Source organism: Quercus robur, chromosome 2 (genome assembly GCF_932294415.1).
Source record: "Quercus robur chromosome 2, dhQueRobu3.1, whole genome shotgun sequence".
Taxonomy (NCBI): Eukaryota; Viridiplantae; Streptophyta; class Magnoliopsida; order Fagales; family Fagaceae; genus Quercus; species Quercus robur.
In genome coordinates this window covers 86,592,090-86,615,965 of record NC_065535.1, presented here as the reverse complement: position 1 = coordinate 86,615,965, position 23,876 = coordinate 86,592,090, and the positions used below count along the sequence as shown (strand labels likewise).

The following is a 23,876-nucleotide window of genomic DNA, read 5'->3' as shown; positions in this document are numbered from 1 at the left end:
CCACCTACACAAAAAACCAGCACGTGTCTTTGAAGCAAACACCAAAGGTTCAAATCCCTTTTCATAACTATAATCTTTTTCAATTTCCCTTTTCTTCCTCGTGGTCGTGGGTAGCCAAAGCCATCTTTAGCGACCTTCAAACTCAAGCCAAAAGTCTCTGGAAAGGTTATGATGTGAGGTGGAGATTTGGAGATAATAAATAACTAAAAAAAAAAAAGTTTTAAAATTTGAGTAGAATCACAATTTAAAAAAAAAAAAAATTAAGAATAACATTTTTCGATTTAGAATAATCAGTTATTACCTTCTAAAATATAACTCCAGCTCCTAGCTAACAAATATAACAGTAGCCATCCCAACACTCTAACAAAATCAGTAAAAATAATTGGTTTTGGCTCCCCTCCCTGCCTGTTACAAAACCTCTTGTTCTCTCCATTTTTAAAACGGATGAAAGACACAAGTTAAGTGAAAGATCCAAGGTCAGAAAACAAAGCCATGTCAAAATCCAATTTATCTCTCTATCAACCAAACCTTTCAACATAGAAAAGGGCCGCTCGTCTTCCTCCTCAACGCAACACAGATGGCCTTTTTTTTTTTTTTTTTTTTGCTTTTAACTATAATTTGTATTTTTAAGATTGTGTTTTTTAATTTGAATTTTTTTTTTTTTTTTTACTACAGTTTGTATTTTTTTTTTTTTTAGTTTAGAGATCTTTGAGAGAAAGGATTGTTGTGTTTGTAGCTATTGTGAATATTTAAATTGGTTGTGTTTTTGGTGGTATTAATTTGGTGTTTGTATTTGGAGGGAAAATGGGTTAGGGATGGACCAAAAATTATATTTGGAGGGAAAATGGGTATCAAAATTCTTTTTTTGGTATTTTGAAAAATGGGTATCATCATATATAAATTTTGAAGAGTTTAAATTGAGTGTTTTTTTTTTTTTAATCCCCTCATTTTTTAATCGGTTGTGTTTTTTTCCCCTCATATGAAATATTTAGGTTATAATTGAAAATATTTTGTCACAATAACTCATGAAATGTATAAATGAATTTATATATATATATATATATATATATTAAAAAAAAAAACACCTAACATAATGGATTTGAAGTCCCATGAGCCATGATCCCCATCTCTTTCTCAGTCATTACCGCCAATTATATATCACTCATTATCTCTCTCATTCTTTCTCACATACTCGCTAAACCTGTAGATCCACTGCCACTATTCAGGTATTTTCTTTTTTCTTTTCTTCTCTTCTGGTTTTGTTCTTAGTGTTTATCATTAAATCAATAAATATGTCTTTAATAAATAATGTATTAATTAAAAGATGTACTGAACGGTTTGTTTCTTCTATGGTAGCGTAAAAGTCATTCAATTTCTTTGTTACACCAAAGAAATCACACTCTATCAATTTTTTTTACTTGGATTTGAGTAGTGTAAAAGTCAGTCAATGACTTTAATTGTACTCTAATCCCAACTTTCCTTGGTTCAATGTACAATTTCACACATCTGTATAATTCTTTCTCTTTAATAACTAAGAAATTTCCATTTTAAGGGAAAAAAAAAAAGGTAATCTGAAGTCTTCTTTGCAGTTGACTTTGGACCTTCAAACCTCCTTCTTTGCAATTGGAATTTAACCTCTAGGTTTGGCATTTTAACTTTAAAATCTCTGTATCTTTAACCCTGTTCTTTCTTGCTTTAGTTTGTCTTCTTTTATTCTTGGTTGTTAGTGGTAGATTCTAATTTTATTTTATTGCTTGATTTTTTGGACATATCTAATTGATAATTCATTACACTTTTTTTTAGCACACTATGAACAATATATGGCTTAAATTGTATATTGAATTGTGTATTGTACACTTTCTTTTTTCTTTTTTTGGAATGCTAGAACCCAACACGACTATTGTCCTTTTGGTTTGGAGAGAAAAAACATTTCTTGTTTGCATGCTTCACTCTTTCTAGGATTGCTTGTAATTGTTACATTTCTTCCATGCCTAAGAGGGAAAAGGGAAAGGCCTTTGCAACTGTAATTGATGAATGACATAACTAGCCTTATAGGATTGGTTGCTACATGGTTATATATGTATAGTTCTCTATGTGGGCTAGCCAATACCCTTGCATATGGTTTAGATCTAACTACCAAAATTGGAAGTGTGGAGAAATTCTAAACTTTCTTTTTATGTTGGTTAGATTCAAATTCCATTTTGATAGAAAATTTGTTTCAATCCCCCAATCTGCTTCTCCATTCTCAAATCACACTCATCATGAGAATGGTGAAGTAGACAGGGGGATTGAAACAAATTTTCTATCAAATGGAATTTGAATCAAACCAACATAAAAAGAAAGTTTAGAATTTCTCCACACTTCCAATTTTTGTTGGCTAGAACTAAACCATATGCAAGGGTAATGGCTAGCTCACATAGAGAACTACACATATATAACCATGTAGCAGCCAATCCTATAAAGCTAGTTGTGTCATTCACCAATTACAATTGCAAAGGCCTATTCCCTTTTCCCACTTAGGCATGTAAGAAATTTAACAATTACAAGCAATCCTAGCAAGAGTGAAGCATGCAAATAAGAAATGTTTTTTTCTCTCCAAACCAAAAGGACAATAGTCATGTTGGATCTCAGCATCCCAAAAAAAAAAAGTGTACAATATACAATTTAACCCATATATTGTTCATAGTGTGCTACAAAAATTGTAATCAATTATCAATTAGACATGTCCAAAAAGCAAGCAATAAAATAAAATTAGAATCTACCACTAACAACCAAGAATAAAAGAAGGTAAACTACAGCAAGAAAGAGCAGGGTTAAAGATAAGGAGATTTTAAAGTCAAAATGCCAAACCTGGAGGTTAAAATGCCGACTGAAAAGGAGGTTCAAAGGTCCAAAGAAGACTTCAGATTACCATTTTTTTTTTCTCTTAAAATGGAAATTTCTCAGTTATCAAAGAGACAAAATTATATAGATGTGTGAAACTGTACATTGAACCAAGGAAAGTTGGGATCATAGTACAATTAAAGTCATTGAATGACTTTTACACTACCCAAATCCAAGTAAAAAAATTGATGGAGTGTGATTTTTCAGCTTTGGTATAACAAAGAAATTGAATGACTTTTACACTACCATAGAAAAAACAAACCGTTCAGTACATCCAAAATATTTTTTTTGGTTTTTCCATATGATTCTTTAATAATAAAAGTTTGGGTGTTAATTAATACATTATTTTTTAAAGACATATATTTATTAATTTAATGAAAAACACTAAGAACAAAACCATATGAAAAGAAAAAAGAAAAATACCTGGACAGTGGCAGTGGATCTACATGTTTAGCAGGTATTTGAGAAAGAATGAGAGAGATGATGAGTGATATATCATTGGTAGTAATGATTGAGAAAGAGATGGAGATCATGGCTCATGGGACTTCAAATCCGTTATGTTAGGTGTTTTTTTTTAATACATTTCATGAGTTATTGTGACAAAAAAAATTCAATTATTACCTAAATATTTCTTTTGAGCAGAAAAAAAAAAAAAAAAAAAAAAAAAAAAAAAAAAAAAAAAAAAAAAAAACCCAATTTAATCTCCTCAAAATTTAAATATGATGATACCCATTTTTTGAAATACCAAAAAAAGAATTTTGGTACCCATTTTCCCTCCAAATATAATTTTTGGCCCATCCCTAACCCATTTTCCCTCCAAATACAAACACCAAATTAATACCACCAAAACACAACCGATTAAAATATTCACAACGGCTACAAACACAATAATCATTTCTCTCAATCATCTCTAAACTGCAGTAAAAGAAAAATACAAACTGCAATAAAAAAAAATACAAACTAAAAAACACAATCTTAAAAATACAAACTGCAATAAAAAAAGAACATAAGCCATTTGGGTTGCGTTAAGGAGGAAGATGAGTGACCCTTTTCTATGGTGTGGTCTAAGCCTCTAGTCGTCTACTCAAATCTGCCCCAATTTTGTGCAAATCTACCTCTTGCCCTTGCTGTTTGCATGGTTCTAAGTGGTATGGTTAAAAAAAAAAAAAGAAGAAGCGATTTACAGACTTGGGCAACAAAATGAAGAAGAAGATAGGTAGAGAAATGAAAAAGTAAATTACAAAGTAATAATGGGAGAACACATGGGAACTTCAATAATTCCTTGAGAACATAAACTATAATGCTTCTCAACTGTATTTCCATTTTCTAGACTATAATGCTATAGCCTATAGGCGCCTGATATGTTGCAAGCTTGGTGACTAATAGTCAAACTATTTTGCACTTTCATAAATATTAAATAATCAATCAAAAAAAATATTTCTAAATTAAAATGAATATTATTTCTATAAAACAATAATTAGTCTTTGGTTGAAAGATTTGAGAAAACACTGTGGGAAACCAAAAAAAAAAAGTAAATGGTGATAGCCTCTACTAGCCTATAGCCTGTACCATTTTATTATTATTTTTATATTTAAATATGATGATAGTGAATATTTTTATAAGAGTAAGTTTACTCCCATACAATAATTTTCACAATATTGTTGCAACTTGTTCATGCTTAATTTGTGAGCTGGTAGAAGTGTAAACCTACCATTTTTTTTTTATATCAATTTACAATTCTCCACATAAGAAAATTGTGAAAATTATTGTGGTAGTAAACTTACTTTTTTATTATTTTATAATAGTGATATGGTATTATAATTTAGCATAGCATAACATTGCATATTCAAATTTTAGCCTATTCTCAACGGCTACAAAGGACAACAAAACACAATCAAAACAAAATCACAAAACACAATCTTTCTCTTAAAACTAATAAAATCATATCAAATTTTAAAGAAAAAAAAAAAAAAAAAAAAAAAAAAAAAAAACCAAATCTGACCCATACGAGCTGCATGCCGTTGGCGATAGATAAAAGTCACTGTTCACTCACCTACTAGTATCTTCCCTTTAAAAATGAATTTTCAAAAATTAAATATAATTTTAAAGGTAGTACTTTGAACTAAAACTCCTATCACTTTCATGTGTGATCCTGGGAAAAACATAACTTTAAAAGAAGTACTTTGGGGAACATAATTTTAATCAGACGATCAAATAATGAGAACAATGATAACTGAATCTTCATGGGGCCACATGGCACGTGACCATCATGCTCCAATTCATATTCAAATCTTGATCATTGAGATTGAAGAGTATGGTGACATATTGGTGTTGATGAAATTTGAGACTAATTGGATGGTTAGATTGAGAGAACATAGCTATACAGGTACACAACACAAGTCCATCACGCGCCATACTTATATTTGAAATCTAGCCGTTGGATTTGAAGAGTGTAATGAAAGGTTAATTCTAATAAATTATGGTCACAATCAAACAGTTGGATTTGGAGAAAGGTGCGGTCAAAGTTTAGTTAAAGTTGGTCAAACTCGATTAAACTTAATAGATTGTCCCGAGACCATTGGACATGGTGAAATTTATATTCAAATCATGGTCATTGGTGTAACGACCCAAGGAAAAGTGCTAGCCACATCTGCGCTATACCTCAAAAGGACTAGTCACAATTGAGGCTCCTTGCAGTTGTTAATAAAGCCCAGTTCAACCCAATAAATATCCAATGTGGAACTCATCACACACCCACACACATCACACAATCAATCAAATTGGGGCATCACAATTAGGATTAAAGAATATGGTGACATATTGGTGTTGGTGAAATTTAAGACCAATTGGATGGTCAGATTGAGAGAACATAGTAATATAGGTACACAACACATATCCATCATGCACCATACTCGGTTTGAAATCTAACAGTTGGATTTGAAGAGCGTAATGAAATGTTAATTTCAGTAAATTATGGTCACAATCAAACAGTTGGATTTAAAGAAAGGCACGGTCAAAGTTTAGTTAAAATTGGTCAAACTCGATCAAACTAAAAAGATGGTCTCGAGACCACTGGACTTGGTGAAACTGGTTTAGTGGAAAGATTTTCAGTTGATTATTGGGTATTGGAATAGTTGTTAGAAAATGTCAATGAAGAAATAATTTTGAAAGATGATGAACATCATGTTAACATTGACTTAGATAAAGTTGATTAGGTAAAATGATGAAAACATTTATTATTTTGGCTCATATATCATGTATTATTACTTCTAATTTTAATTAATTTGAAGATGTATGTTATAAATATATTTTAATTTGATTTATTTACTTACTTTTGGTAAATATTATCACATAATTGATGATTGAATTGGTTATTAGTTGAATATATTATGAATTTATAATGAATATACCTTTCATATATTTATAATGAATTTATTAGTTTGGTAAATATTGACTAATACCTTTCTTATGACACATGATACAGAAATATTAAAAATTGATTCATAATACGATTCACATTTTGATAACTATGGGTATTAGTCAGTATTTTGAGTGGAATCAAAACTTTCTCAATTTTTGTTATTTTATCGATTTTGAGTTTCAAATGGGTAACATTATTATTTGAGAGTATTTTGAAGCAACAAGCCCTCCCTTGTCTCATTTTTTCTTTTCTTTTTTTTTTAATGGATTTGAGATTTTAAATTACTTTGGAGGTTTCAAAGTTATTTTGGTCATTATATAAGTTTGGGGTATTTTGGTCATTTTGACGAGGTTAATGGTATTTTAATATTTCAAGTATTTTAAAGGAATTTATGTCATTTTGAATATTTTAAGAGACATTAGGAGGATTTGATTAAAAATAAAAATCATATTATATCAAAATTATTTTGGCCCGCATATTAGTGATGACAATCTTTGTCTTCATTAAAAGATCCCTTATAGCAACAACCTAATTCGTTGCTAATAAATAGTCTGCTTCCCTCCAATAATTCCTACCACTTTTTGAGAGTGAAAATTTTCCCCTCCAATATATTTAGGTCGATATATTTGCAACGACATGTTGTGTCATTGTTAAAAGGTGATTATCAAAGACGACAAATTATATCTTCGCTAATAGCCTTCTAATAGCAACGACCAATGTGTCATTGCTGATAAATAAAGCATATATATATAATATATTTACTATATATTTTTAGCTACATATTTGCAATGAAACACAAGGTCATCACTAAAGATGATTATTAGCGACAATAGATGTCATCGTTAAAATAAACCTTATTTTAGCAACATAAATGTCGTCGCTACAAAATTAATTGTTGTTGCTAAAAGTTTCCCTTAATTTTCCAAAAGTAAATAAAATTCCTTCCATGACGTTAGCGATGACTTATTAGCGACTACTTTAGTGGCGTCGCTACTATACACTTATTAGCAATGACCATATATTATTGTTGCTAATGTGTGCCTAATAGTGACAACTTTTTGGTCGTCGCTAAAACATGGGTCGTAAAAGACCAAAATTCTTGTAGTGAAGTCTGGCTATTTAGAATGGCATGATTCTTTTTCATATCTGAAGCAACTATCAATGAGAATGAGGATGAGGGAGAAGAAAGAGAGATATAATCTAATGATAGTGAGAAAGTTAAGGTTTTTAGAATTTTCCCCAAACTTGAACTCATGTGCGAATAAGAAAATTTGGATTTAAAAAAAAAAAAAAAAAAAAAAGAATTGACATGGCAGTATAGGTGGCTGTTGATGGGTAGGAAAAATAATTTTTTATTACTTCGTTTGACATATCAAATTTTTCTATCTAATAGATAACAATAAGGACCAAATTGACATGACATTAAAATATTAGTGACCAAATTGACACAATTGAAATATTAATATTATAGACCAAATTGGCATTTGGTGTAAAGGATAGGGAACAACTGTAATTTACAGTAAAAATTTTAATACCTCTAGCATATTTCAAAATTAAAGAATTGGAAAAAAAAATGGCCCCATCACATATTACTTAAATTTAGTGATGTCGAATATTCCAAATTGCATTACATAGATTTTACAAAATAATGAGTGATTTTTTTTTTGGGAAAAACAAATGCACATAAACAAGAGAGAGGGAATGGGTGAATTTTTAAACAAGGCACAAAGAGTAATTAAGAAAGTCGTTTATTTTTAACGTGGCACTCATTGCATATACATCTTATATTAAATTGGAGAAGTAATACATCCATAACATTTTTATAACAAATCTTAAATGGTAAGTTATTAATTGTTCTAATTTGAACTCATCACGAAATTTTTTTTTTACCCACCAATAACAGGCAATAATAACTTATTACTTATGATTTTCTGTAAAAGTGTTATAGATATAACATTTCTCATTAAATTTAGTAGTAACTTTAGCATTTTTTTTTTTTTACCTAAAATTATTGGTCTTAGAGAGTTGTAAAGAATATCATCCTCAAACGAAAGAGTGATGTTAATGATAGTAACTATTAAATTTTTTTACTTCATCTTACAAATGTGTCAATTTTTAAATTAAAAAAATATTATTACACACTTGTATTGCACAATCCGTACGTACTCTATTTTGATCCTGTTTTCAAAATAGGATTTCAGTCATTTTGACAGTGTGTAAAATGAGTATGTTATAACTAATAATAAGTGTATGTCTTTCATTACTTTTTTTTAAATATAAGAAAAAACTAATATTCTTTTTTAGATAATATGATGATTTGTGGGTTTTAGTTAGCTCAATTAAAAAAGTTTGATAGTTGAATAAAAAACTTGGGGTTCAAACCTTGCTTATATTAAAAACCGATTAGTATCTTAACCTGATGATAACGAGCACAGTTAACAGAAGCGGATATCGTAGAGTAAAACACTAAAAAGAAATAAAAAGAATATAATACGATGATTACAACATGTACGGGACACAATCATATTTCTAAATAAACTTTTGACCGTTTGACATATGCAGCCAAAGCATGAGATGCCACGCCATTCTTCAATGGCCTCCAAACTTGTCACCTTCTTCGTCCCTTCTCCTCCTTCTCCCTATTAAATCCCACCGATCAAAGGTACTCACAAAATCCTCTCGTTGGCTCCTTGCACAAACGTGTGTGGCTACAAATTAATATGAGATGCTGTCATTTTTATATGCACCTTTAATTTGCTCCTGAGGATCAAGTACCCACATATACATGATGTCCAAAATTATCATTCTTCTTTTCCATATCCTTCTCTATTCAAAATTGAAGACTTCAAATGCACAAACTTGGGTCAAAGCAGGTTACTGGTTCTCCGACACCAAGTTTCCCATTTCAGATATAAACTCAGCTCTCTTTACTCACCTTATTTGCGCTTTTGCGGATGTAAACTCTTCGTCCTACGAGCTCTCTGTATCGTCCACTGATGAGCAATACTTCTCCACCTTCACAAAAACTGTTAGACAAAAGAACCCATCAGTCACCACCCTTCTTTCCATTGTAAACCATACCACCCTTGCGTACATGGTCAGCAAGGAAACTTACAGAACATCTTTCATTGACTCTTCAATAAAGATGGCCAGGCTTTATGGCTTCCAAGGTTTAGACCTTTGTTGGGTTTCGGCACACACATTCCTCAACATGAAGAACATGGGATTACTCTTTCAAGAGTAGCGAACCGCTGTAAATTCTGAGGCCAAAAATTCAAACCAGAAACAATTGATTTTGACTGCTGCTGTTCAATACTCACCAGACATAGATGTTAATGTTTCTTTCCCTGTGGACTTTATTCGGAATGACTTGGATTGGAATTTGGGTGCATGTTCTGGCATATGACTACTATACGCCCAAGTTGTCAAATTATACGGGTGCTCATGCCGCCTTATATGACCCATCGAGACAGGCTCATAACACGGATTATGGTATTGGTGCATGGATTGGGAGCGGCTTGTCAGCTAGCAAGTTGGTTTTAGGATTGCCTTTCTATGGTTATGCATGGAGGCTAAAGAACCCAAACGACAACGCAATAGGTGCACTAGCTACAGGTCCAGCTGCCATTTCAACCGATGGGGGAGCCATGTGCCATAATGATATCAAGGGTTATGTTCTCAGACCCGGGGCTGCTATAATGTATAATGCTACATATGTAGTAAATCTAATTGGATTGGCTTTGATGATGTTGAAGTTGTCAGAATTAAGGTTTCTTATGCCAGGGAGAAGAAGCTACTTGGTTACTTTGTGTGGCAAATCCCATATGATGACAATTGGGTACTTTCTTCAGCAGGTAGGAGATGCTGCACTCTTGCTATATTCTATATTATTTTAATTTCTCTTTTTTTCAGAAAGGTAATATAATAGCCCTCATTTTTAAATAATCAAATAATATCAGTAAGACTTGAATTAAGGAAGAAAGATTATTGACTAGGTAAGCATGTTGTTTTCAGTGCATTGATAACCAATGATGATGGAGTCAGGGATTTGAAGTCAGGGGAGTCAAAGTATAAGCTAAAAAAAAAAATGTTAAATAAGCTTTTATTTAGTATTAACAAATTACAGTTAATTTTTCTTTTAATAAAAGTTGATTCAATTTGATTCTTAAAAAAAAAAAAAAAAAACAAACTATTAACAATGACAAAAATACAAAACATCATTTTTTTTTTTTTCCTTACCACGTACATTAGAGCATCTACATAAACTCATACAAAATTTATTGTCTATTTTAGCATAAAAATTTATTTACTTTTTCTATTTTATATACTTATTTTTTAAAACATCTCACATAAGATTATTGATTTTATACTACATTTTATTAAGATACTATTTCATTATTATTTTTTTTTATTACTATCCCAAATCATATATCTCTCTTCCTCTACAAAAAAAACCACTACCCTCCATCTTAATAATTCTAAAAACTTCATTTGCATAGCTACAATAACTGTATAAATTTACACAGCAACTATAGAATAAATATATTTTTGTACAATAATATATAGACTGATGTGAGCGTATTTTGTAGTCAATGGGCCAACATTTGGGGTTTTATACTATTTTATAAAAATTGATACAAATGTTCTTCCAATGAAATCAATGTAAAACTATAGGGGACGGGGACCAAGATTTTTGGAACAGGGGCCCCAAATATGAAATTGTAGAGAATACAACTACTTGATTTATTTTTTTCTTAGGGTCCATTTGGTTAAGGGATGAAAAAGTGGGATGATAGAAAATGAGCAAAGTGATGGAAAAGTGGAGGAATAGAAAAGATTTTAATTTTCCCTCACATCGTTTGATTAATTGGAGGGGTGGAAAAGTGGAGTGATGGAAAACTCTTTAGTTTGGTTGAATTGGAAAATAAGAGAATAGAAAAATATAGTTTGTATAAATTTACCATATGTCCCTATTAGATAAAATAATAATAAAAATCATACATTATATTTTTATTAAAAGATTATATAAGAATGGGCATTTCATTTATAAATAAAAAATTAAAAAAAAATTAAAGCACAAGAAATTCAATAACCCAATATTGTTTTTTTTTATTTAACACAAAAACTGATAAATAAATTAAAAAACAAATAACGCCTATAAAAACAAAAAAGCCAAAATTGATGGGGAAAAAAGAGAGAAAGGAATAGATCATTAAAAAATGAAACCAAAACTGATGGTTAAAAATAAAAGAAACAAATGGACCAAAAAAAAAAAAAAAGCAAAGCAAGAAACGTTCAAAGAAGTGAGTGTTGGCCGGTCAGTATTTTAGTCCAAAATTTTGCTCATCATTTTTGTTCTTATTTTTTCCCCATTTTGGGGAGATTGAGATTGGTGGGTCCAGAGAGAAAAAATAGCTAAGCATCACCATTTTCTTCATCTATCTCCCTCCCAATTACCAAACACGCTATTTATCCATCTTCTCTCCAATTTTTTTTTTTTTTTTTTTCATTTTTTATTCTCACTATTTTCACTCTAATCAATCGAGGCCTTATAAGGTCAGTGGAGCCGGGGCCCTTTGGGCCTCCACCTAGCTCCGTCCCTAAACAAGGCTAATGTCCAATTTTGGCTAAGGCTTGTCAAGATGTCGATGGCCTACCCTGTTCAATCATTCATATAATCTTTATCGTTTCTTCTCTTTTTTCTTAGTTGCAAATAATTGAATTCCAGTCAAGTGAAGTTTATCATGAGAACTTTTAGAAAAGGTCCACATGAGCTTAACTATTGATCTTTTGTTTAATAGTAAGGGTTCGTTTGGATACAGCTTATTTTGTTGAAAATTGAAAATTGAAAACATTGTAGCAATTTTTTTTTTTAAATGTGTGAATAGTATCGTGTGACCTATTTTTAATGAAAAAGTTGTTAAAAAGTGAGATTTGTAGGTCCCATGAATAGTACACCGGACCCATTGACAAGCCAATTCCCACATAAAATGCTTGCTGGTCAAAGAGGTGGTGGGTCCGTGCACAGTGCATGGAACCCACTAACAGACACAACATGAAAGTAGCATGTCAAAAAAAAAAAAAAAAAAAAGGCTGAAAATGCAGACACGCAGGAAATAAGCCCAATCCAAACGGGCACCAAGTCTATGAGAATGGAAAATTTCTTGAAAATTTCACTCTCTTCTTTGTATTGTGGTGGGCTCAAATAGATGGCGGGTTGTAATTCTATGTGAGAAAAGACGTGAAATGGTCATTCATGGATCATTGGCCTGACTTGGAAACAGATTAAGACTTCAATTGCTAGTTCTTCCAGTTAAAGATATATGGGTTTATTTGTAAATTATGTGATGGCCCAAGTATGCTGTAAGCTTATGTACACCTAAGCCAAGTTTTTAATCTCTATATTTCCCCTAGTATCTATCGAATTGATCATATGGTAACAATGTAGCTGTTAGGAGCTTCCTCAGAAGAAATAGGCATTCAGGCCGAACTATATAATTTTGTGTATTCGAGATCTTTCACTTTTGCTTCCGCTTTCACTACAATTCTCACTATAATATTTTCCTATTTCACTTTAATTAACTTTCATGTGGCCAATTGCTTCTATCTTTCACAAGTTTTGTTATTATGTTCCACAAACATAGCTGTTGGAAATACATGTGTAAATAAAATCTCACATTCAATATAAATGTCAAGAAAGAGTGGCTAATATAACATAGTTGGGCTCAAACTCAAAGGCTTACGTCTTTTGGATTAGGTGGTGTCCCTATATATTATATTAACTACTCAATTGGAGGATCTCCAAGGTGTTTTCTACCTTTCAAGTAGTATTAGAGTTCAAGTAATGTGCAGCGAAGATGGCAAGGTGTTCAAGGTCCCTTTCCTTATGGGGACATAGCAAGCCTAAAGGGCCCACACAAATAATCAAGGAGAACAACCCAACACAAAGGAGTATTGTTAATGGTGCTAGATTACGGTGAAGCATGTAGTTCCAATAGACAGGAATGTACAGGCCGACTCCCATAGATGAGCATATGGGGTTGACATGTGGTTCCCATGGATGGCATAAGAGAGGTCGATGGATGATGTGCTGGTGATAGAAAAAGTCCATAGGCATTGAAGGAGCAAGTAAGACTTGATCAAAACCCACAAAGAGGAAAATACTCACGCGTAAGGGAGAGAATATTGAAAATACATATATGAATAAAGTCCTACATGGAATAAGAATTTTAAGTGACAATGGTTGATATAATATAGTTGTGCCCAAACTTAAAGGCTTAAGTCTTTTAGGTTAAGTGGTGTTCCTATATATTATTTTAATTACTCAATTGAAAGTTTATCAAAGTGTTAATCTCCCCCAACAAAAGCCCATCTCAGTTTCCTATCAATCTCCCAAAAGATTTTCCAAATTCTTCAACTACACAAACAACTCCATCACATTCCTCCATAGCACAACCAAATTTGGGAACCCAGGCAAGCTACAACATCATCACTGTCTCTCCAAACATATTGGCGACTCCATTCACTCCAACATTGTCGCTAGATCAACAAGCCACAGTCGCTCTCATCTTCGTCGACGAAGCTAACATCACCATCTACCATCCCAGATCTAAAGCTAGCTCTCTCAAAAACCAACGTCCAAAGTCCACGAGCCCCTCACCGCCATCACTATAAAGAATGCCTTGAACCAATTTATAAAAACTAGAAAAATTAATCTCAACCAACCTTCCACTAGCGGCCAAGAGTCTCGGAGTGCCAATGCACATGCCACACGCACTTTGATGCACCACCACGTCTTCCCACGCGCTTACACTAATAAATACAATAGATCCCTTATCACGCACTGTCTTTCCTACTATGAGCCTCAAGCGCTGTCAAACTCTCTGTTCGTGCTATCACACGGAAAAGTCTAGGATCATATCATTTTTCACAATTTCTTATTATAATTGTGATTTGGTAGAGTGTGATTGGTAAAAAAAAAAATTATGAATTCTTATTTAAGTGATAGTTAATTTACAATCTACCATGTTAAAATTGTAACAAAAAAATTATAGAATAATTTGTAATCCTAAAACTACTTCTCTCACGTACACACAACACACATTGCATGCGTTGTTTTAGATATGTGATGTCACCACAAAAAGCATTTTGCCATGTGTCACTCTCATGATCAGTCACATCAATTACTTCTTTCCTCTCTTGAGTCGACTTAGAGCATCCGTATTAGTAGTGCTAAATAGCTATATTGTTATTTTTAACACCACCAAATACCAACATGTGTCTTACAATGGTGGAGCCAAAACCATATTTTTTTACTCCACAACTACAGTGCACAACCAAAAGTGATTATGCACTATAGCTAAAAAGTATTAAAAAAAAAAAAATTATTTGTGTGCTTTTGATTATTTTACTAAGTTGTATTCTTTCTTTTATTCTCATTTTTCTTCTTCCTCTTCTTCCTGCGTTTCATTTGTTTCTCCGTGTCTCTCTCCTCACTCCCTCTCCATCTGCTTCTCTCTTCCTCCACGCCGATCTACACTAGCCCAGTCGCCACAGACCCATCGCCGATGACTCATGCTTCAATCAGCCATTGCCATTGACCCATACTCCATCGCATTTTATTTTTCTTTCTTCCTCCACTCCTCACCGGCCCAATTCCCCTGCCCCATGCCGCCGACCTACGCTAACCCATCTCACCCTCGCCGCCGACCCAAGCCCGAAGCCCCAAGTCCCAAGCTTACCCACGTTGACCCATCTCGGCCTTTCTTCTCTGTTTTCTGCGTTTGTGCTTGTGTTTCGGCATGGATTTCGGGCTGAGTTTCTAGCTGTGTTTGTGTTTCAGGTCTGCGTTTCGGGCTGAGTTTGTGTTTCGGGCATGAGTTTTGGCCTCTCTCTTATGTTTTGGACGTGGGTTTTCAACCCCTCGGTTTGTGTTTCGGGCTGGGTTTTTGCTGGTTGTTGTTGATCTGTGGGTTTCGGCTTCTCGATTTGTGTTTCTGATCTAGGTTGTTGTCGATCTGCTTGTTTTTTTCTAGTTTTTCTGCTTTCTTTTTTTGTTCTTCTTCATTGGTTTTTTATGGGTACTGGTTACAGTGGTGGGGTTATGGCTGTGCAATGATTTCTATGGCTTTGATGGTGGTTGTGATTGTGTTTTGGTAGTTGAATAAAATATTATTTTATTGTAGTGTTTATATTATTTTATTGTGTTAAAAGCTAAAATAAAACCACTAATATTGAATGTTTTGTAATGTGAAAATGTAAAATAAATAAAGTGACTTTTTGTGGTGTCAAATAACTAAAAAAGTAGCTCCATCAATATGAATGCTCTTAACCCAAATACATGACTCGATTAGATCTGAATCCTGAATCTGCTCATTACTAAACCATTGGACAAAATCGTTGAACCAAGATCAAATTGTTGACTATACCATTGACTTTGACTTTGACCAACATTGACTTTTTCCAACCTAGCCTATCAGAATCCATCTTGCACTTGGAATTTGATATTAGAGCATTCTCATCAGCTGTTCTATAAAAAATGCCATTTTGATATACCAAAAACCTACTATATTATTTTAGCACATCATTTTACAACATAACATTTATCAGATATTCTATTCTCCAATTCTATACATTAAAATAATATTTCCAACACATTAAAATAATATATCACCCTCCTCCTCCTCCTCCTCATCATCATCATCAACAACAACAAACAACGACATAACTAGCACTGCCACCAACAACCACTGCCGCAACAACACCAACAGCCACCACCAGCACAAACCCACGTCCACCAACACCACCTTATAAAAAATAAAAATAAAACACTACTAGAAAAATTGTTGCGGCCACAACCACCAGAAAAAACAAAAAAACAAAACCACCAAAATCAACCCACAACCACCACCACCCACCAACATCAGCCCATCACAACCTATGAAAATCAACCCACAATCACTCGAATCACAACCACCAAAACAAAAAAACAAAAACAAAAAACACAACCCACCGCATCCCACACACCCACCCACTGCCGCCGCCAACCCACCCACTTCCGACCCACCCACTGCCATTGCCAACCCACCCACCGCCAACCCACCCATCCACTACCGACCCATCCTTTGGAACCCATCCATAGGCCGGCCCTCCTACCACTGAATTCGCACATCATAACCCACCACCACTGATTCGCCCATCACCAGCCGACCCACCCACCATTGAATCTACTCATCGCAACCCACCACCACTGATCCGCCCATCACTATCTCAACCCACCCACTGCCGAACCGGGTATCAAATCACTGCAAAAAAAAAAAAAAAAAAAAACAAACAAACAAACAAACAAACCATAGCAACAAAGATCAGCATCAAGTCGAGGAGGCGGCGCGGCGAGGCTGAGAGGAAGAGAGAAAACCAACAAGAGTGAGAAGAAAAAAGAGTGATTGAAGTGGGTTGGAGAGGTTTGGTGTTTGAGACTCCGAGGCAAAATGAGAAAGAAGAGAAAAGAAGAAAGTGATGAGAGAGGAGAGAGAAAAGAGAATAAAAAATTATAAAACTAAAATAGCATTTCTGTCCGTACGCTCTCATATTTGAGAGCGTACTGTAGCATGTCTCAAAATTTTGAGACATTTAGCACACCTGATGAGGGTCCGTTTTTGTGTTTGGTGTGCCAAATGTGCCAAATATTTAGCATTTGGCACATTTGAGAAAGCTGACGAGAATGCTCTTAGAGTCTATTTGTTCATTTAAGGCTCAAAAGAGTAATACTACCAATGGCATAAGCTTGTAAGCTTAGTTTTTAGTTTTAATGTACATTTTTTTAAAGCCTCATTTTTTTCATGTCTTTTTTTTTTTACATTTTCAATTTTTTTAAGGTACAAGCATACTTTAGCGCATTTTCAACAAAAAATTTTCAGATTCAGCTAAATAAGTTGTTCTCAAATGGAGCTTATGTCAACAACATTTTTATAACAATTTTGCAATAAATTCGAAGTAGCAAGTTACAACTAATTCTAATTTGTGCCCACCATTGATATTACTTTTATGTCAACTAGTAATAGTCAGTAACAACTTATCACTTAGAATTTATTGTAAAAATATTGTAAATGTAGCAATTCTCATATATAAATGAGATAGCTTTTTAGATCTTAGCATATTAATCTCTCATTAAATTAATGAGTTTGCGTTGTCAGCTCAAGAGGAAAAAAATAATGGACGACCCAAGTCCAAGTGGCGACTATTGGTGATCGCTTTGACTACAACTATTACCACTTCTCTATTACTAGGCCTTGCAATACAGTACTTACGAATGAGAATACTCACATTCAAAGGTAACTTTTCTCTAGAAAGTGTGTTACCATTTACCATCTATAGTTAAAACAGGGGTGGAGCCAAGAATTTTTATTTAGAGATGCTGAGTTGCGACGTTAATATATTAGTCAAGACAATCCCCCCCCCCCCCCCCCCACACACACACACACACACACACACACACACACACGCACATATACACACACTTTTTTACTTGATAAGTTACATACCCACAGACACACAAAAAGCTTAATATTATCTATCAAAATTATATTTGATGACAATCTTTCATAGAATAAAATAAAATTCATCTTTTACCATTTCCATAGTCAAATTCTTTAAAAATTTTGATTTTCAATACAAATGATCAAATTGTATACCAAAGTGAGTAAAAAATATTTCAATTGAACTAATGAAATTTTCAAAAACATGAATGATCTAAAACATGGAGGAACAAATTTGGCTCCAAACATATTTAAAACTATCTTGCTCTAACCTATTATGTGGCAACTAAAGAGACATTTTTTGCATGGTTTTTGTCACAAGATTTTTTTAATAAGTTAATGACTTGTTTAATCACCACATAATGGGTTGAAAAAGATAGATCCAAACATGTTTGATGCCAAATTTAAAAAAAAAAAAAAAAAAAAATTAACAGATATAAGAGCACATTTTACAATAAAAATTTGAGAAAAATAAAAGATTGTTTCTATAACTATTCGACCAATTATTTTTTTAAGAAAATGATTGGACTAAGTCAAATTTTTTTTGAGGGGGGGGGGGGACTCCTATTTTTGTATGCTAAATTTTCAAAAATGTTAAAACAATTATATATAAAGGAAATTAAAAAAAAAAAAAAAAAAAAAAAAAAAAATTGGGGGGCCATGTGTGTAGCTCCCCCCTTAGTTAAAAGGATTTTCTTATAATTAGCTAATTACCATGATTGAGGAATTGAAATTTCGGGGCCTTTTCTCTGTTCTTATTCTAATTTTTTTTCAATTTTGGAATGGTGGTTACAGCTAAAGAATTAGAGTCTGAAGTTAATTGTATAGCAACTACAGGGGATTCGGAGAGTAGTGTTCTTGATTTGCAAGTCTTTAGTTTAGTCGACATTGAGGCAGCTATAGATAAATTTTCAATGTAAAAAAAAACTTGGAGAGGGAGGTTATGGCCTTGTATATAGACATGGCAATATAGGTTAAAATTTTCTGACCCGACCTGACTAGACCTGAAAAAACCTGACCCGAACTCGATTTTTTTTACCCGAAGCAAAAACGGGTTGACCCGTGACCCGACCTGACCCGACCCGACCCGACCCGGATAACTCGTGACCTGACCTGTTAAAAAAATTCGCTAAAAAATTATTTAAATTACGTCCTGATACTAAGTGCATAAAGCACAAAGTACCAAAACTAATAATCAATATATATTATATATTAGTGAGAATGACTACCAATAAAAGCTAGCTAGCCTAGCTTTTTTTTTTTTTTTTGAGAAGCTAGCTGCTAGCCTAGCTTCAGTGCTTGCCTGCCAAATCAATTGCCATCAGACAAGACAAAAGGTCCTTAACACATTACACAACATAAAGGCCAAGGCTATCAAGTGACTCAAGAGTCAAGACAAGTAGACAACCATTAAAAAAAAAAATTCTCATTCAACTAAGCTGAACTGTAGTCCATTGTCCAAACTCCAAAGCCTAAAGCACAAACAAATGAACAATGTTACAATGCACAAAGCCACAAATGGCAAACTTGAAAAAGTTGAGTCAAACCAAACCAGTGAACCACAAAGCTTCCTTTCCCAGTTGGGAAAAAAAATTCTTACTCCGTATCGATCATATCTTTTACCTGAGAATGTGGAAGCTACATTATGTACTAAAAGTTGGTTATATGGATTTGAAGCTACGTTTTTTATAGTCATAATTATACAATTTTAATTCTTTATTGATTTGCTTTCATGGTACATTAAGTTATATTAAAATATTTTATTATAGATGAAGATGCTAACAAAATTGGCCAACTTGAGCTACAATTTGCAAGTATAAATATTTGCAATGCTGAATCTGCTACCAACGTTGAGTAGATTGAGATTGAGGTGTAATTTTTATAAAATATTTACTTATTCTTCTTTACTTAATATGTTATGTTTATTTTTAAATCTTTTTTTTGTTTAGTTTATCTTTCTAAGTAATCTAACTTTACTATTATTTTAAATGCAACAAAAACATGTGCACTTAAGAAGACCGATAACTTTCTACTTTGCTGGCTTACTTGTTTTGTTTGTTTTATGATCTATCTCTTTTTGAAGATATAAACTTGTAATCATATGCATTTTGACAGTGAACTATTAACATTGAAGATTTTTTCCATTATGAATTTATGACTATAAATAATTTTTGTCATGCTCAAAACTATCAGAATTGGAAGGATATTAACAAGTGGCATTAAGTGCAATTCATTTGCTTAATTAATTTTATTCTTTCTCTCTAAACAGGTTGTCATTGATTTGTTTTTGTAATTGAAAAAAAAAATTGTTTGAAAAATACGGGTAAACCCGACCCGACCCGCAACCCGATTAACTTGTTTAAAAATGACCCGTTTTGACCCGCAACCCGTTTGACCTGCAAACCCGATTGGCCCAACTCAAACCCGATCCAACCCACCCATTTTGCCACGTCTACCCGTATACAAGGTAAACTTTTGTTAGACTCTACATTGTGGCATTGCCCAACATCACTACTGGGGCTTCATTTTTCACACTAAACAAATTGGCAAAAACATGAATCTATCTATAAAATCATTGGTCTATATAGAGACACTTGGATGCTGGGCTCAATTAGTAGCTGCTCTAGAATTATTTTTTTTTCTAGAATAGCTGTTAAGACAACTTAAATTATACAAAATGAAATAAAAAAAGAACTTAAATATATTGACATCACAAAAAAAAAATTACAAATACATTAAGTTTTACAATTTCATTCTACTAAGAATATGAAAAGGCAAAAAATGACTAATGAGAGATAAGGTGAGCACTGAGAATGTTGAAATGACGGTAATAAAGTGAGAGAGATTCTGAAATAATGATAGAGAAGAGAAAAACGGAGAGAGAGAGAGAGAGATGCATAGAGCAATGAATCATACCTACTACCATTATGAGTTGAGCTGCCAAGAAAAGCATAGCTACTACGACAACAAAGCTAATAAGAACAGAGTTGCCAGTGTTGCTGAAGAGAACTCACGACCATAGTATCTCTGTTAATACCTTTCTTAGGAAAAAAATTATTATAAATTATTTTTATGGAATGGATTGAATGAGTTATGAATCTGAATGATTAGGGTTTTTATTTTTTGTTTTTGAATGAGCATTATTGTTCAATGTTTTGTTCATTTGTTGTTGTTTGGGCTATTTTAGCTATTATTTGAGCTAATTTTTATTATTGTTATTTGGGCTTTATTTATTTTTATTGTTTAAGGGGATAAACATTATGTTTGGGGGGACAATATTATTTTTGTTGAACCCAAATTCTTGGGATTCTTAAGTCACGGTGTTCAATATTTTTTTAAGGTAAAGAAAACACATTAGTTTTAAAATAAACATGTATATAAATCATTTTTCAAGTCAGGTTGTTCATATGAACATTTTGAGCTCAATGTAAAGCCACCCTTCAGCTCAATGGACTTAAAGGACATGTCTTATATCCAGAGGTTCCAAGTTTCATCCACCATACTATTGGTCTACGGGATTTCCAATGTGTCCCATGGGTAGGGAGTAGAATAGAGTCGCCAAAGGTTGGGACCACCGGTTTCCTATATGAAAAATTTTTAAAATAAAACCATTCTTATGGTATATTTTAGGCAAAATTATCCTTTTGATTTCTACATTTTTGGGTATTTTCAATTTGGTCAATACTTTTTCCTAATAGTCAATTTGGTTCCCATATTTTGGGATCAATTTCAAAATGACTGTTAAGAAAATGTAGGGACCAAATTGACTGTTAGAAAAAAGTATTGATCAAATTGAAAATGACCCAAAATATAGGGACCAAAATGGTAAAAAGTGGACCCCAAAATGGTAATTTTGTCTTTCCCAAAATTATAATATAAAAGGATAAAATGATTATTTTTTAATTGATAATTATATATGCAAAAAAATTTGCTTAAATTTGTCCCCTTAGGCTTTAAACTTTATTGAGCTGGCATTGTTTCTAGCATTACTCTTTTATCATCATTAAATGTCTTGAAGTTTCTTATTAGGTGAAAGATACCATTCATAGGTGTCTTTGTTTTGTCAAGGTGTGTTACCAAATAGAAAAGAAATAGCTATGAAAAAACTTTCAAAAACGTCCACACAAGGAATTAAGGAGTTCAAGAATGAGGTTATGCTCACTGCAAAACTACTACATGTAAATCATGTGCAAGTTTTAGGGATTTTGCATTGAAATGGATGAAAAAATGCTAATCTACAAGTACATGTTGAACAAAAGCTTGGACTTCTACCTCTTTGGTTTGATATCTTTCATCTACCAATTATAGTTACTAATATATGTTAAATGCAATGTTTCACATCTTAGTGCTTTATTAGCCCCAATATGAGTGTATAACTAATTGTTCTTTATCTAATTTGTCATAGACCCTGACAGACGATACCTATTGGATTGGAGAAAATGCATTGACATTATTGAAGGGGTAACTCAAGAGCTTTTATATCTTCAAGGGTATTCAAGAATGATAATAATTCACCGAGATTTGAAAGCTAGTAACATTTTACTGGATGAAGAGATGAAGCCCAAGATCTCAGACTATGGCATGGCTAGAATTTTCAAGAAAGATGAACAAGAAGCAAACACAAGCCGCATTGTTGGAACCTAGTAAGTACTCTACTTAAATAAAACTTTATAACCCAAGATTTCTTGTAAAGCAATTAACCATGTTGTTCATAATCCAATAATGTAGTGGTTATATTCCACCTGAATACATGCAAAAAGGTTTATACTCTACTAAATATGATGTTTATAACTTTGGAGTTCTACTTCTACAAATCATAAGTGGCAAGAAGACTGCTTGTTATTATGGCTTGGATGAGAATCTAAACCTCCAAGAGTATGTAAGTTACTTTAACAAACATTGCTAGAACAAACGTGGATCAAAGTCTTGAATTTATTTTCTCTTGCTAAGTATTATTTCTGCATTTCGAAATGATGGTTAATATTCTATATTTCAGGCATATGAGCTATGGAGAGAAGGCAAAGGAACGGAATTTATGGATCCAACTCTAGGTGATACAAATTCATCGTGTAAACTAATTCGATGCACGCACATAGCTCTTTTATGTGTTCAGGAAAACGCAATTGATAGGCCGTAAATGTTGGAAGTTTCCTCAATGCTAAAAAATGAAACTGTGGCTGTGACAATTCCTAAAAAGCCTGCATTTTCAACGAAAAGAGATGAAGATGATGAATACAACTCCAGATTGCAGCTAGAAATTTGTTCGGTTGATGATTCAACAATCTCCCAAGTGGTTGCCCGTTGAATATGGAGGCCTTTGTCGGACATATAAATATAAGTTCATTGATGATTGTTAAAATAAAAATAAAAATTTTTTTCTCTTAAAAATGACATTTATGCTTATTTACAGTCATCTTTATTAAAGTCATTGGTGCTCATTCACAGAAGTTAGTTCTGGTGCTGAACCCAATTGTAATACGTATATATTAAAGACAGCCATTCTATATTATTAAGACACCAAACTATTAATTGCTTTATATTTTTGGAACTAACAACTTTCACATAACAGGCTCTCTGGTTCATAGCCAAAAAAAAAAAAAAATGCTCTCTGGTTCTTCTCATCTCCCATTCTGATGTTTGTCTCATTTCTCATTTCACATTTTATCTTTTATTGTTTTCAGTAATCTTGAAGGAGGCAAGGAAAATGCAAAAGTGCAGTTAGATAAAGAGAAAGATTTAAAATTGTAGGATCTAGCAGGTAGAGGGGTAAACAAGCCAACCACAATTACGCATTAAATTATCATTATTAATCTAAATTACATGTTCAAATTTAGTTTATTTTCTTGTCAAACAAGCTTGATTTTGTTCAATAGCTACTTAATTAACTTATTTTTCCTCATATAAAGTGAACATCACGATTAATTTTTTTAGTCTTTCGCAAATCTATGTTAACAATAGATAACTAAATTATAGTTGAAATTATATTATTTAAGTTTATTAACCCTTCACAACAATACACAATCCCGCCCTCCATC

The 23,876-nt window shown here is 32.8% G+C and overlaps 2 protein-coding genes across 2 annotated transcripts; both read left to right on the top strand.

The window, feature by feature from the left end:
* Positions 1-9,092: 9,092 nt before the first annotated feature.
* Positions 9,093-9,548, top strand: LOC126704801 (class V chitinase-like). Its single transcript, XM_050403805.1, has one exon. The coding sequence runs from the start codon at positions 9,093-9,095 to the stop codon at positions 9,546-9,548; it is 456 nt and encodes a 151-aa protein (XP_050259762.1).
* A 121-nt stretch (positions 9,549-9,669) lies between these two features.
* Positions 9,670-22,978, top strand: LOC126704793 (cysteine-rich receptor-like protein kinase 34). The gene is made up of 5 exons (XM_050403797.1): positions 9,670-10,158; positions 10,217-10,220; positions 22,247-22,484; positions 22,570-22,720; positions 22,838-22,978. The coding sequence occupies exons 1-5, from the start codon at positions 9,670-9,672 to the stop codon at positions 22,976-22,978; spliced, it is 1,023 nt and encodes a 340-aa protein (XP_050259754.1).
* Positions 22,979-23,876: the final 898 nt, after the last annotated feature.

Excerpts from the sequence above, each read along its gene's own strand:
- LOC126704793 (XM_050403797.1), top strand. The coding sequence starts at position 9,670 with ATGACTTGGATTGGAATTTGGGTGCATGTTCTGGCATATGACTACTAT. Across the intron at positions 22,485-22,569 it reads AGCCGCATTGTTGGAACCTA|TGGTTATATTCCACCTGAAT; the intron begins GTAAGTACTCTA and ends CCAATAATGTAG. Across the intron at positions 22,721-22,837 it reads ATCTAAACCTCCAAGAGTAT|GCATATGAGCTATGGAGAGA; the intron begins GTAAGTTACTTT and ends TCTATATTTCAG.
- LOC126704801 (XM_050403805.1), top strand. The coding sequence starts at position 9,093 with ATGTCCAAAATTATCATTCTTCTTTTCCATATCCTTCTCTATTCAAAA.